Source organism: Falco naumanni, chromosome 2 (assembly GCF_017639655.2).
Source record: "Falco naumanni isolate bFalNau1 chromosome 2, bFalNau1.pat, whole genome shotgun sequence".
Taxonomy (NCBI): Eukaryota; Metazoa; Chordata; class Aves; order Falconiformes; family Falconidae; genus Falco; species Falco naumanni.
The window spans coordinates 2,273,409-2,286,380 of record NC_054055.1 but is presented as its reverse complement, the minus strand read 5'-3'; the positions used below and the strand labels follow the sequence as shown (position 1 = coordinate 2,286,380).

General features: G+C 49.8%; 1 protein-coding gene across 11 annotated transcripts in view; it reads right to left on the bottom strand.

Annotated features, from left to right (window-relative positions):
• Window positions 1-12,972, bottom strand: part of STIM1 (stromal interaction molecule 1) — a 114,099-nt gene that overhangs the window by 15,127 nt on the left and 86,000 nt on the right. For 4 of the 11 annotated variants that reach the window (XR_005826171.1, XM_040582583.1, XM_040582582.1 and 1 more), the window contains 3 exons: window positions 12,022-12,122; window positions 11,336-11,571; window positions 5,577-5,976 (listed from right to left, as the gene is read on the bottom strand). Coding sequence is in view for 10 of the 11 variants with exons in the window: in XM_040582583.1 (XP_040438517.1) it covers window positions 5,577-5,976; window positions 11,336-11,571; window positions 12,022-12,122 (737 nt within the window). In the remaining variant the exon portion in view is untranslated. The other 7 variants (XM_040582586.1, XM_040582587.1, XM_040582588.1 and 4 more) reach the window with 6 other exon arrangements.

The following is a 12,972-nucleotide window of genomic DNA, read 5'->3' as shown; positions in this document are numbered from 1 at the left end:
GTTGCTCTTTTCTGGTAAAAATCGACCCAACCCATAATCACAAAGGTGTCTGGGTGAGAGTCAGGAAAAAAAATAATCCTTTAAAACAAAAGTAAGAGTAGCAAATACAGCAAAACCCAGATTTTTTTTAAACTGAGGTGACTTCAAAAATGCCTCATTTGTGAAGAAGGTAAGATTTTTCCCTGCTGAGATCTGCAAACACCCATCAGCTCGGAGGCCATCCAGCAAGCCTCTCCCTCTCTCACAAGCTAGTGCACAGTCCTAAATCCAGAAGAGCCAAAAGCAATCCCGTGGCTATGGCAGTGCGTGGAGAAAATGAGGACAGCACATGAAGAAACATCCTCTGGTCCAGGAGGGTTTTCTTCCCCCAAACGCAGACTCTGGGAACCTGATCCTTGGACAGCTGGTGCTGCACCTCGGGTAGATGGAGGCAAAACACTGCCTCTGGCCAATGCCGGCGGGTGAGCAGCTCACAGGTCACCAAGCAGGTCCTTGGTGCACACCACAGCCACCACGTCTCCTCCCAGGACCGCTCTCACCACAACAGAGGGTCCCTGGGCATCAAGGGGTCGGTGGTCACTTTGCAGGGCCCACCTCCCCACTGCAGGTGTGGCTGTCGCTGTGGATCCCTGGGGATGCCCTGTGCGGGAGCGGACGGATGGCACAGCAATGGGTGCTGTGCTTGGTCCAGCCTTGCTGGACCACACTTTTTTCTCTCTGAGCTTGCCAGCTTGCCATCCAGAGGGGGACTGAAGGAGCTGATGGGGGAAACAGGGTACGAGCACACGCTTTTCAGATATCCCAATGGTTCTAAGCTAACCAATTTTACTCATAATCTATCCAGCTGTAACTCAGGAATACATTCCTGAAGGGTAGAGGCAGGACGCCGTGACTGCTGACACCAGCATGCCAAGTGGCACGTCAGCAGTGGACAAGAGAAGACCTCAAGCAGCAGCAGCTCCCAGGGCACTCTGCAAAGCTGCAGTTCAACCACGTGAGGAGCCAGCAGACGGGCACAGTCCTCACCGTGCCACGGATGGCTCAAGGGGCCGGCTGGTCTGTCAACCCACCCCGAGAGCTGATGGAGCTGGATGTTCAGGCACACGCAGAGGGGGACCACCTTCATCCCTGCCACGGCACCCACGGGCACCAACTGATTTTCACAAGTGAATGCCAACAGTTGGAAACTATTGCTGGGACTTTCTACAGCCCAAAATGATCCTTCCTGGTGGTTCCCATAAGCGAGTGCAAGACAGGGGAGGTGTGCGTCTGCAGGGACATGACTCCCTGGGATGCACACTGGCTTCGTCCGAGAAAGCAAAGAGGAGGGGATGCTCCCAAGTCCAGTGTCGGGACAAGAGGGAAGGAAAGATCATTGCCAGGATATTGCCAGTCATCTTGGGTGAGGCTCAGCCAAAAAGGGCTGGCCTTTATCCTGCTAATTTTCACAAGGCTTATGTTCCATTTTCAAGAGGAAATGCTAGCCCAGGACACAGCCAGCCTCAATGGTATGACGGGAAGGTGCCTTCATAGAAAGAACTTCTGCGGTACAGCAGCAACTACTGAATACTCGTCCCTCCTGAAAACCTCAGACCACCAACTGAACATGAAAATACCTGGGAGCCTGATGTTAAGACAGCATGTTCCTCCATCCCAGCCACAATGTTGCAGTGTTTGCTGCTTTCTTTTTGATGTAGCTGGGCCCACTTACAATCTATGAAGAGTGAAGCTGACAGCGTTCACCTACGTGAAGGCAGGATGCACACGTTGCTGCTGCTCTGCTTTCACCTGCGCTTCCTGCCGTGCCACTCCACGAATCCGAACCAACCGCGGTAAATGAGAGAGGGTGAGAAGATGGGAATGGACTGACTTTGCAAACAAAAGAAGCGGAGAGCAAAGCATGGAGTAAAGAAAGTCTGGCAGTGGTGGAGAAAGAGGGGAGAGGGCAGGAGGATGATCTAGAATATTTTTCTTCAGCTCTGCAGCCCACTGAATGATTTCTGGTGGGCCAGGACAGAGGCTGCAGGAAAGCTTATGAGTGGCTCAAGGGCATCTGACACAAGAGCAGGGCTTGGTCTACCTGCCTCACACAGACCTTGGTGCCTCTACCACTCCCTGCTCTTTACGAAAAGCACCCATAGCTGCAAGGCTATACATTATATACCTAGCTAGCACATGGTACCAGGGCAGCAAAGGCTTCCCCTAAGGCAGAATCAGATTTGCTGTATAGTTCAGTTATTCTGCTGAGCTTGGTGCAGCACAGTCAGAGGTTTTGCAACAGCCTCAACAACGCAAATCCAACAGCGATTTCCTTCCCTCCATTCTGGAAGAGCTGTGAATGACTCTCTTCTGTGGATTACTGACACTGCTTTTGCTTTGGCTGCCGCCTCCCATCCCCGCTGGAAAAAGGCCACCAGCGTGGGGATTTGGTCCTACACTCCCATCTCCATTACGTTCATCCAGAGGTACCACTTGAAGCAGGCACTGGCAGCAGAAACCTCTGTGCACACAGCATCCTCCAACCCCTCTCCCCCCCAGGGACACCCAGTCCCCTTCGTTAACATTAAAAAAACACACATCAGCCTTCAAAATCAGAACAGCTCTGACCTTATTTGCACCGGATCCTCTGAAGCCAATTGCAAAAGAGAAGCAAACAGTGAGGAGTTCATGAAAGCAATTCACCGGCCACGCGCTGGCCTTGCCTGGAGAGAAGGTCCCTACCAGGTCAACCCCCAGCAGACTTTAGCACCATATACAGCTTGCACGGAGAGAAGCGATCCCCGAGCCTTTCTCTGGGGGAACAGCTTGTTTGAGATGGTATCTCTTGCGAGGTCTCGCCAACATTGGCATCTGCTGGATACGAGAGAGGCTAAAGCGATCCAGCAGCCCAAAGCACTCAAGGTAGCACTCTCCTCCTACCAAGGGAGCCAGAAGCCAGGAATTTTTTGGGTTCCGTTTTCATCCTTGGCAATGACTCCCTGGAAGGCCTTTCTCAGCCTCAGCTTCCCCATCTGTTCTGCTTGCCTCTTTGGGAGGCTGCGGAGCTCGAGGGATGTATGTAAAGGCCTCCGAGACTGGTTATATAAAAGAGAAAGAGCAATATATTGGCTTGTGCTGTGGCATGCCTCCATGGCAGTATTTTTAGAGATGCATCTAAGCAGGACCTGCTAACGATGCAGTTTGACAAAAAAATTAAAAGCAACAAAATAAAAACACGTTTGGGCACCCAATTCTTCATTTCTGTTTTCTGAAATGAACAGAGAATGGATGAGCATGGATTTTGGAGTCATCTGCTATTGTGTAGCTGAAGCAAACCTTAGGTGAGAAGTTCATACCCTGCAAAACTCCACTGCTAAATTATCCTGCATCAACAGGTGGTCTTTGCTATGGGAACAGAGAGAAAACAGTCCCACCTTCCACTGAACTGTGACCTATTAGGTTCTGACGAGCTCCTAATTGCCTGTGGAGAATAAGGAGAAGACCCCAGTTATTCTCTTCTAACGACCCCTCAGCAGCATTGCCTTTCCTAATGAGGATCCCAAAGTCATACCGCATTTCCCCCTGCCACTCTCAGGGGAGTCTGCAGGATTGAGACTTTAACCTGGTCAGCAATTAAGTGTATCACAGGCCTCAGCTGAAAAAAATAACCATGTTTATACAGCTATTTTTGAAACAGTACATCAGCCTTCGAGCTCCCAGGACAAGCCCTGCTTTCTACAGAGACAGGAAGGTCGATGGTAAACAGGGGCTGTGTGATGTTACCAGAAGCATTCCCAGCTTTTATCGGTCAAACCGGGACAGCTGCAACTGCACGCAAATTGGCAGTAATTAATCTAAATCTTTAATTATGCTGCTTGTTATCTCAAACAAACATTACTACATTAACCAAAATGTTGCTCTGTAATTGCCTATTGTGGAGCAGGTGCAGTGATTTCCCCTCTCTCCGACACTCCAGAGTCCATGATCTGCCTGGGGCTGCGTGGGGCTTTGCCGGCGCTGCTGCTCGCAGCCTGGGCTTAGGGATGCTCCGCTCCGCAGGCAGCCCAGCTGTGAGACACACAAGTTAGTGAGGGGGTGAGGCATCCGAAACAGAGACTGTGTAAACGATGTCAGGAGAGAACCTACGCCTAAGGGCAGAGGTACCTACAGATAAAGGAATAATGGTACAATGTGCTGGGAGGAATGAAGATGTGCTGACTTCGAATGTCATCCTGCCTGGATAAATAAACATGAAAGGACATTGCCCCTATTGACTTCCTCACTGAGAGACTTCCAGCCTTTTCCCAGAAGTCTGTTCCCCAACACTGAGGATAAGGAGACTATTTTTAATTTTACCAAGGAGAAAGCACAGTACAGAGAGATGAAATGACTTGGCCATGGTCATAGGCAGCTCCGCAGCAGAGCAGGAGGACAGGACTCCCGACGGCCCATCACAGCCCCCTTCCACCGTCTGTTCCAGTGCTGACACCTCTGCACTGAGCGCCTGCAATGCCCCTGAACTAGAGACCATACAAACCACACACCCCACTCACCCCTCAGCCGAGGGTTTAAATCAAGCATCGGAACAGATGCAGGCTCAAACAGTGCTCTGGAGCTGGGTGCGTCCATGAGCCACATGGGGCGAGGACCTCCAAAAACTGCTGCCCACGGACCTTGTTCAGAAGAAAGGCACCCTGGGGCCGCCCGAGGAACACAATCCTCTGTGCTTAGGGTAAAGAACATTTCTGAACTGGGGATGGCTGCCCCAGGGCCCTGTGCAGCACCCCAGTTAGACCAGACAGGATTCCCGCATCTACAGCCCACCCAGTCATTTGCCTCTCTAATGCTAGCACAATGAATCAGGAGAGGTCAGGGATTTAGGGATGTGGATGGGAACTGGTCCCTTGGATCCCATCGTACAGAGGTCTCCAAAGAGCCATCACTTGCTGGCTGTCACTATTGAAAGGGACGAAGTTAATGTCAGTGATCCAGCAATAAGAAGCTCCAACTCCCTCCTCATTATTCAGATGTTCCTTAGTCAAAACACAACCATGTCTCATCCCCTACTGAACCAGAGGTAGAGTCACTCTGAAATACAAAATTCCTGAATGCTGCTTTTTGCCACCTCTTCATCCCTCTGGCAACACCAACTACTATCTCATAGTATCTACCCAACGTGTTTCCTTTGCAATTCGCTTGTGAAGACCCCAAATAAGTCAAGGCTTCAAATAAGGTCAGTGTTTGTTTGATTAGTTGTGTTACCTTTGTTCTCACAGGTGCATCACCCAAGTGAAAGACTGACTTATTTAGCAATAACTGAGTGCCCAAGAATTCTCGCTTGCTTGGCTACAGTTAAACAACAGCACCTCCTTGGTTTATGCACCCACTGAGTTTGCTGGTATGGGAATGGGCCATGGAGCACTCCTTAGAGGGTCCACTAGCACAGGAGAGCGGTTGAGGAAACAAACGTGGAAAAATCATGAAATAAAGGCCCAAAAGGAAAAGGCACAAGGAATCTAGGAGAAAGAGCACCCGAGCAAGCAGCAGCTCTGAGACACAGCAGGCAAGAGGGAGCTAAAAAAGAAACAGCAATATACCCAAAGCTCTCAGTGCGACAGCGAACTCCAGAGGTGACATCAGGAGGGGGTAGATCAGGGATGGAGTCCATCTGAAGGAAATAAGAGGAGGTGGTGTGATGGTAATAGATAGGGTGGACATGGCAAGCAGGAGCAGATGCAGTGGTGGTGGATGAGGAGCAAGAGGTGGAAGAGGTGGTGGTGGCAGCACATGATGGGCTGGTGCTGGGAAGGTCGGAACTGAAAGACTGTCCAGAGGAGAGGCTATGCATTCGACGGAGAGAGACTCTGCCTGCCCGGTAATGGGCAGGTTGGCCTGACTCATTCTGGCCTTGCACATAACTCTCTACCAACCTCTGAGATCCGTGGGCGTGCTGTGGGTCCACCAGGCGCTGGCGAACTGTGGTGGGCAAGGCAGGAGCTGCAATGAGAGAAAGGGGAGAATGGTGAATGCAGCTGGAAGGAGACTGCACATCAAATCAGCAAGGAGGCACCGCGATAAAGCTGCCACCCACAGCCAGGGCTACAGCACCACAGCACTGTGCCTTCTGTCACCGGGACACCTGCCCAAGGCCACTGCAGCCATCCCACCTTGTGCTGTAAGTTATGCTGGTTTAATGCAGAAGCAGCATTAAGCTGGCGCTACTGCTTAACATGCTAGATTAATGCCCAGCCCGTGAAAAAATGTTTGACATTCCTGATATAGGTGCTTTCTGAACACCTTATCTGATCATCTTGCTTGGAGCAGAAACTGGCTGCATGATTCATCCTATCCAACTTTACATCAGAGCTACCACCCAGGCTCCCTTTATAGCAAATGTGAAGAAGCCGGTACTTTCAGGGCATGATTCATTTCATCCTAACGCAGACATCCAAACTGTTCAGATGCTTCGTGCCTTGCAGTACTATCTCCCTACACAGCCTAAAAAAGGAGCCTCCAGTGATCAGTTCAGATGCAGGCACCTAAAGCCAGCGAGGTGACTCCAGGAGCGGAGCTCAGCTCTGCTCCGGCTTCCAGCATGGCCGTGCCGGTGCAACTCCCGGAGCAAGGCGCAGGAATGTGGGACCGAAAGCAGGGCTGCAAAGTACAGCTGCACCATGTGTTCAGGCGCGGGAAGGCTTCTATGAAGATGCAGAAACCTCCCAGCCTCGTACCCTTCTGTGGGGCAGGATGGCTGGGACACGTGGCAGATGTGCAGGAACTATGGTATTAATTGGGTTGGCACAGGCTTTCATCACAGTCTGCACCCAAAATGATAGCTCTGGTCCAAAACTGGTATCACTGGCTCCCAGTCCATTTCGTGACTAGCTTACCGATCAAAGAGATGCTAAACCAAACTGAAAGAGGGGAGATTTGGGTTGGACGTGAGGAAGAAACCCTTCCCCGTGAGGGCGGCGAGGCGCTGGCCCAGGCTGCCCAGAGCAGCTGTGGGTGCCCCATCCCTGGCAGGGCTCAAGGCCAGGCTGGACGGGGCTGGGAGCAGCCTGGGCTGGGGGGAGGGGGCCCTGCCCCTGGCAGCGGGGTGGGACTGGGTGGTCTTGAAGGTCCCTTCCATCCCAGACTGTTCTGTGGTTCTATGATTCAATTTGAAAAATATTTTTCCCTAATTGCAAATTCATCTTGGTTCAGAGGAAGAAATTGGACTGTTTCCTTCAAGTGCATGGTCACCAGCTGATTAATAGCTTTTAAAGATCATAATAATCTTTCTGGCCACGTAGTCCTACCTCGTAGGTAACGGAGGCCAGAGAGCTCAGCCAGTTCCCCTGCACCCAGCCAACGCCACCTCTGCAGCACACCTACACACCGAGCCAGAGGCAGGAGTCGCCTTCGGAGAGGTGCAGGGAGGCACCTTCACCTGCGTGGAGGTGGAGATGGAGATTCCTGCATGCTCGTTCCAGTCAGGCAGAGCATTACATGTGGAAAACTAAGGAGCCACTGGGCTGCACCGCCACCCTGAAGACAACCAGATTGGTTGTGTTTAATCCACTAGCTGTAACTTCCGTACAAGATGTTCCCTCTTTTGCAGGAGATAAGGTGTTCAGGATTGTTCAGGATTTTTTATATGCGGAAGAAATACATGTAAAAATGGGTTAAAAAGGTGAACAGACAGGAAAGCTAAGAAATGGAGTAGAAGGAGAGCTCCTTCGGGAATCAAAGAACCAGCAAATCACTGCTATAAAAGCGTACAGCCAGGAAACACGAGCCTCCTGCAGCTCATCTGACAGCGACGACTCAGGTACCTGAAGGATCACTGTGGGACATATTTCAAGTGGAAGAAGGAACAAGCAAGAATAACTCAGGCAACTTTGCTGCTTCCACATTCCCAAAGTTAATCACAGTTTCTCTCACAGGGTTGCTGCTTCTTGCTGTACTACACTGCCCATCTACAGACCTTTCACCGGAGCTCTTTATACCATCCACTTTCTATTTCAAGGTATCTTTTTTCTTAGGTGCTCCAGAGCTGAAATTAAGTAAAATTGAGGCACGCACAGTCGAGGTGGAAAAAAATCCCTTGCTTCCAGGCAGGGACTGCAAAAATCTGATCAGAGGAGGCGAGGGGCAGAACCGGAGCATGTTCCAGCTCTCCTGCTGTGCCTCTGCAGCAGCGATGCTGCTAACTAAGGCAGCATGGACAGGAATAGCACAGCTGATCCCTACTTGCCCACTGCTGGCAGGGATACAGTTTAGAAGCCTCTGTTTGGAGGGCTAACAGGGATTCAAGCCCTGCAGAATAATTAACTGGGATTACAGGTTTCTGCTAAAGTTTCTTCTTCTCTTGGATCACGCTTTTTTCCCTAAGGGTGTTTGGTGGACTTCTTTTCCCCTGGTGTTCCACTCCTCATTTACCAACTTGACGCCTTACACCTCTGGTCTCTCCTTTTGCATGATTTACCCTACGATAAGCATAGGACCAAAGGCTGAGACCTCAGCCTTGCACAGCCACAGCGGACCCTCGCTTCCCCCAAACACCGTTTCAGTCCAGCCACTGCAAACATTTTGTCAATGTTAGCTAAATAACCTGCTCGTCATCTTGAGGAAGACCACTACCATGCAAGCCCTAACCAACGCCAGCGCACAGCCTTCCCTGCTGCTGCACAAGCCTGTCCTCCTCCATGCCACGATGGCCAGCGCTCGGTAGTGCTCCACAAAGGGAAGGCTTCCAGCAGAAAACGGGAGGCTTGGCATGTCTGGGGCTGAGCGTGCTGTCCCTGTGTCCCCGGCATAAGGGACAGATTAGCATAATAGCATCGCTCGAATTATTTAATGATACTGAGAGAAGAAAGGCATGGCAATCAGCAGCAGCCCCAGTGGGGAGGGATCGGGGTCAGGCTCAGCTGGCAGCGGAGGGGCTGTGAGCAGAACCTGCACCGAGAAGGAGGTGGGATGGGAAACGGAAAGTTATCACCTCCTCCTGGCCTAGCCTGACTCCTTAATCTCCACCTCAGGGGTAAAAACAACTCTCCACATTTCCTAACTGGATTTCTTTTAAAAAGCAAAACCCAAGAGCATGTGAGAACTACAGTGAACTGTGATTCTTCTTCATCCCACCAGACTTCCTGCGAGTTAGTAAAGATGCTGATGACTCAGTGAAGAGAGGTACATTCATTAGTTTTCTGTGCCAGAAAGTTGGAAAATTTGTGTACGCATTTTAGTCAGCAAAAAGGGCAGAGGGTAGAATAAAAAATTAAAATATAATTGAAGAGAACCAAACCAGGGTATTTCCAGAGGGACTGATCCTCCGAGGACAGAGACGAGCGGTCACTGAACCTGCGCCCGAAAAGCCAGGCTGCGTCTGGGATGGGCCAACCAGGTGTGAGCGGGAGAGAGAAAAATGTGATTTACCAGGAGAATCATCATGGGCAGTCAGCAACACCCCCAACATGTCTGGGGAGGAAAAACTCTGTGCTTCTCTCCTGAAGTGGTTTTAGTATACAAAGAAAAAAAAAAATCCCGCAGGGCAAGGCAAAGATTCCCTTGCTTTGGGAACTTGGAGTTATCACCCGCAGGGATGCCCACCAGTGCTGCGGCACAGAGGCAGACAGGCCGGCTCACTGCAGGTCACTGGACTGATGGAACTGCAAGTCCTGGCTGCAAAAACCTCGCTCAAGGTGTCTCCAGCAAGGCACAAAGAAGCTGAGGCTTAAAATCTCGGATGAAGGCTCGTGCCTTGTACAGCTCACATCCTCTGGAGAGCGTGCTTCACGTGTTAGGACATCTCTTCAGACATCCCTCTCTCATTAATACCTAGCTTGCATCTTTGCAAGAGTTTTATTAGAGCTGTCTAGCTTGCTTTCTAGTTGTGACTGATAATCACGAAGACTAGTAGGACACCATTACCTGTCTGAGGCTTTAAACTTTCCCTACGTACACCCAACCCCATCAACCCCCACCCCAACCACCATGTTTGCTGAGCCCAGGAAACGTTCAGAGACCCCCCGGTTCCTCCTGCCTTCACATCCTGCAGGCTACCCAAACGCTCAGTGCTCTGCCTTCAGCCCCTGTCACCCTGAGCTCAACCTCAGCACTCGCCTCCAGACTTTCACAGCATCGAACCAGAGCCTGAGACCACAAGGAGGGGATGGCTATGGCACATAAAGCATCTCCTGCAGCACATGCTGCCAGCCCCAAGACTCTTCTGTTCCTCCCCCACATCTTCTACCCAGTTAAACAGACCTGTCCTTGATGAATCCCTCCAGCAAGTGACCCGAGTCAGAGATAATTATTAAGTTTCCTGTAGCTAACGCTGTCAGTATGGGCTCCCCTCTTCCAGCTCAGAAAGCTGGGCTCTAGCCAATGCTGCTCCCTGTGCCACCCAGACCGCTGTCACAGGGGGTCAAAGAACGTCTTCCGTTCTCTCATTCTCTTGTGCAATAGCTAGAGATAGGAAACTGTATTTGGAAAATGCATTTTTGAGCAAAGCAAGGCTGAATCTGGGTCAGCTGAACATGGGAACAGTAGCCAGGATTGATTCAAACCTTTTGCAGAGAAGGAGACAGCCTCCACTTAATCCAAGAGCTCAGCAATTGAAAGTGCAACTGGCACAGGGTGACCCAAGTTCAACTGCTTCCTCCAAGAGATCTGGGCTGATGACAGCAGGATCACCCAGCCTCCCCCTCCAGTAGCCCCATTGCTCCTCACAGGAGCTGATGCACTTTGTTTAGGAACAGTCACCGATATGGAACGAGAGAACGTCCACTGTGGTGACTACAACCCATGCGCAGGAGATGGAGCACTGGGCTTCCAGGCTTTGCTCCAGGAAACATTTAACAGGTCGTTACAGGTGGGCAGCATCACCACAGCAGACCGCTCCTCCCCACGCGGAATGGCAAGATGTGCAAGTCCAAAGCTGTGCATGAGACGGGGGTGTCTTCAAGTCCTTTTATACCCCAAACAAGTGCTCTAGCCAAGGGGAGATAGGGAAAATGCACTTCATTTTCCTTTCCCCCTTTTGTGAGTCTAGCCCATGGCTTTGTTGGTTTTTTTAGTAAATGCTTAAATTCAGTGAGTTGAACAGAACAGCATACATAGATTAAATGACGACTAGTAACATCTATAAATTATTAGGTCTGCTGGAATTAACAGGCCCAAGCAACCCCAGCAGTGGTGGTCTGGCACTTACAGACATTCCTGACCCTTAAAAACTAACAATTTGCCTTTGGTTGTTTAAAAAAAGACTTAATTCCTCCTAACGCATCTGAGCTACTGTTCCAGGTCTGCCCCAGCCTGCAGCACCCGGCAGATACAGACTCACCACGCACAGCTAACACAGACTACGTACATTGTATGGACATGGGAGACACGATCTCTTCATCCAAATCATCCACATCATCGGTCATGATGAAGTGTGAGGGGTTAGGCCGCGGGGTGCCCATCCAGCTGGGGTCAATGTTAAGGGCTGATGCCAGGGTGTGGATGCCTGGGTTGTTGACGATCTGGAAGCCACAGAGCAGCTCTATCTGCTGCCAGCGATGCAGGCGCTCCCGCAGCGCAGCCGTCACTTCGCTCAGTGCTTGCCTGGAAGCAAGGTTCAAGCAAGGAAGAACGTAGGGAACGAAGGGAAAACACACCATAAGTTGTCTGAAACACAGAGTCTGCTGGTTCAGCTTTGTATCTTAATATTTGAGACGTCTTTCATTCCACTTTCAGGAATACAGGTATTAAGAAAAACAGCAACTACTGAAATATCCAGGGAAAATTGCTTAAGAATACTGCAGCTTCCCGAACCCTCATTTTGACGGGACTTTTCATTGCTCTGCATAACTGTGATTTCTTGTTTCTCTCAGATAAAATTAAAAGGTTATTGATTAAAAGGAGCAAGTCCAATCCCAGCTCACTAAAGTCAACAGAAGTTCAGCAAAGTCAGACGAGAAGCACCTGTACAGGCTACAACACACTCGTGTCTGTAACACGAGAGGGATGAAAGAGGAAGGCAGAAATAACGGAAGGTATTAAGTAGATACTCACTTTGCAGTTAAGATTTTATGATCAACATCATCTAGAGATGAGCTGTGAGCAACATGAAATGTTCCAAACAGGGTGTTTCGCTTCTTTTTAATTTTTTCAGCCTGAAACATCAACAAAAAAAAGGTCACAGGAAGAAGACAACCTTATGTCTTCTCGAGGACAAGAACATCCTGGATGGGCTGAGACAGAAATAGTACCTGCAGCTGTCCGCACACATGTAAATAGTGTGAACTGTGTTCTTACTGGAGGATGTGATGTTATTCTTCCTAGCACAGCGGGTGAGGAATTTGCCAGCAGCGAGTAAGCAGGTTGAGGGTTTCACACTCCTTGGCCCTTCTCCTGCTCTCCCTGAAGTCAGCGGGGACTGAACCAGCCACCTCACACAGCCAATGGCTCTCATAAAGCCTTGTTTTGTCTCTCCCATGAGTAAACTACCAAATACTGTTAATGCCCTGGGGTTGTTGGTTTGGGGAAGCTTTTTGGTTTGAGGTTGTTTTTTTTTACCTTCCCTGTATTAAAGTGTCTGCACACAGCTCTTTGGTTCACAGATCAAGCGGCATTAACTCGAGACTTACAAAAGGTAAACGAAGAACGTGGACATGAGAACTGACACAGTAAAAGGAAAACCATTTTAAACGTTAAAAAGTTCATAATAAAAACATATTAAGGCAGAGAAATTTTTATATGCTGCCAGCTCTGACTACCGCATAAATCCATAGAGACTAACGCATGTTACAACAGCTTCCCTGCAGCACATTGCTTTTGGTTGGCACAGAAAATTTGAAACAACTGGGAATACAGAAATGATTCATTGCTACAGATTGCATGCATGTGTTAGAAATTTTGCTGCCTGTGCATGTAAATCACCTAGAGCAGGGATTATGCTCAATAGGTACAAAACCTTTTGCTCAGTAACTACCCATAGTGCTGTTACACAGGCAGCAATTCATA